This window comes from Fusarium coffeatum (assembly GCF_003316985.1).
Source record: "Fusarium coffeatum strain FIESC_28 chromosome Unknown BRIP53273_contig_129, whole genome shotgun sequence".
NCBI classification, from domain to species: domain Eukaryota; kingdom Fungi; phylum Ascomycota; class Sordariomycetes; order Hypocreales; family Nectriaceae; genus Fusarium; species Fusarium coffeatum.
Genome location: NW_022157922.1, coordinates 12,946 through 15,215, shown reverse-complemented (window position 1 = coordinate 15,215; position 2,270 = coordinate 12,946). Strand labels below are relative to the sequence as shown.

The following is a 2,270-nucleotide window of genomic DNA, read 5'->3' as shown; positions in this document are numbered from 1 at the left end:
AAAAAAAAAAAAAAGGAAAAAGAGACCTGCCATGGAGAACCTTGCAAACATTATCACTCATTCTTCATCACCTGTGCCTTATAAGGTAACAAACGTGGGAAACGTTTTGATGTCTACCTTCAGCAAGACCTTGTATTCCGAAGCTTTTAGAAAATCGAGGAACTCCTGTTTCACATGAATAGTAAACTCAAGAAATCATGGGAACGTATTGGAGACATGATATCATACGTTATACGTTGGTAGTATCTTAGCCCTCCGTAGTAAAGGATAGCCGGCAATATCAATAACATTCTGACTAAATGTTCCCGGCACATAGTGCTAGGCTTACACTACGTGCCCTACACGCTCTCAGCCAATCATGTTACGGCCACTATCACACCCTACGTACGTAACAAGACACAGAATCGGTCCATGTTGTCACGAACGCCTTCATGTGAAACATGAGCCTGTATGTCTCGAACGACATGCACACCCTGCCGAGTCGAGCCCTTTGGATGTAAATATTGGTAATAACCAGGATTATAGACAGCCGTTGCTTGCTGAGACTTCGTTGAAGGACTCGCTCTTCTGCATTGAATGATTTTTCGAGATATCTGAACTAGCTGAGATGCCATCGACGGCAATTGCTCCATTACTGTCTTCCACCCCGTCGCCGAAACCGTTGGAAAATCTGTTGGTAACCCCAATATAGGGTACGGAGATATGAGCGATTCGGTGAGTTCTGACAGACCCCCTAGACGTGAATTCGGCAAGCTTCTGAGAAACGTGGCAGAGACTGTACGTCGAGTACTTACGCGCCAACGTCGTTGATGGCTCGCGAAGATGCTGTGATAGGGTAATTGAGGTTGAAGCCTCGTCTTCTCCCTCTTCTTTCACTCTGTTTCGATTAAGAATGGTTCTTGCTAAAGCAAGAGACGACCGTGCCATTACCGAAGGCTTGGTCGAGACAAAGCTGCGGTGGTAGAGTGCAATCTCTCGGAGGTAAGCAGCCATACATTCCACCTCCTTATCATCTCCATGCTCTGCCAAAAAGATCTTCGAGAATAATTCGCCCGTAGGGTGACCAACAGCCCATCCAAGGCTGTCAAGGACGTGTAGTTCCATCTGTGAGAATAAGCGTATTTCATAAATTCCTCTACACATACGGTTGAGATCCTTGGCGCAAGGCGTGTTGCATTTCTTATCTCCGTACTTGGAAGCAATAAATAGTGCGACGCATCCCGCTAGCTGGTAGTGCTGCCTCAGCACTTGCCTCTTAGAGCAGTATCTATCGAGAAGATTGATGGCGAGGAAGAGGGTCTCGGACAACATGCTGTAGGCAGAATGGAATTCAATGAGGAAGTCGATGAGGTACGGTCGCATGTGCCATCTGATGTCGCGCTGATTATCGATCATGGTAAGGTTGGGAAGAGTTTCGTCCTATCTTTTGTTAGTCAAGGATGCTTGTTGTGGGTTGCTCATTCCCATCATGCCTCCATTTCCCCTAGGTGAGTCATGATATCTTCCAAGTATTCACCTCCTGCCAAGTGTGACAGGTCATCGCCGATGACATCTTGACGTTTGGCCATTATTAGAGCCACATGCTGAGGAACACTTCTTCCATGCATGATTTCCTCGCCGGCATCATCGAACTGATTGAAGGTGATCAGGTGCCCGGGCGTAGGATAGTTAGCTCCAACAGATCTACATAAGAGTGTTTGCTCTCCTTGTCGACCCTAGGTGAAATCAAGACCATGTTGACGGTAAACAGAGAAAGAGCCGTTTCGGCGCGTTTTCATCCAAATCTAAGTTAGGCAGCTGCTTTGTGCCCTAGAACGGCCTCAAAGAGTTGATGTCCACAAGCAGTGACACCAAAGTCCCAAAAGCACGCATTTCCCTTGCTGTACCTGCAGGAAAACCCTGACCAGAGATCCAATAGGACAGCTCTCACCAAGAATAACGATGTGCCACGGCGTGCCAAGATCTTCTCGCAGCTTGGCTTCTACAACCTATCGCAGTTCATATGCTTTACTAAGATCATCGCATGGAACATGAGGGTAGCACAAACTACTCATTGTAACGGCCTCAAACATGAAACCTGGAGGGAGTGAAGCACCCAGCTTTCGCTGGGTTTCTCTTCTTTTTAAAAGAAGTCCACTACTATGTTGGTATGACTAAGCTGGGACTCCTGCTTTAAAAACCATTAGTTTCGCACTGTGTGCTACGAGTTGCAGAGATGATAGCCCAGGTATCCATGTAGGACTTCAATAGTAGGAATAGTTCTCCTGTTC

The 2,270-nt window shown here is 46.7% G+C and overlaps 1 protein-coding gene across 1 annotated transcript; it reads right to left on the bottom strand.

The window, feature by feature from the left end:
* Positions 1–519: 519 nt before the first annotated feature.
* Positions 520–1,395, bottom strand: FIESC28_05969 (uncharacterized protein; the record flags this gene model as incomplete). The annotated part of the gene is made up of 1 exon (XM_031160114.1): positions 520–1,395. One exon carries the CDS (start codon positions 1,393–1,395, stop codon positions 520–522), a length of 876 nt encoding a protein of 291 aa, XP_031015829.1.
* Between the last annotated feature and the right edge of the window lie 875 nt (positions 1,396–2,270).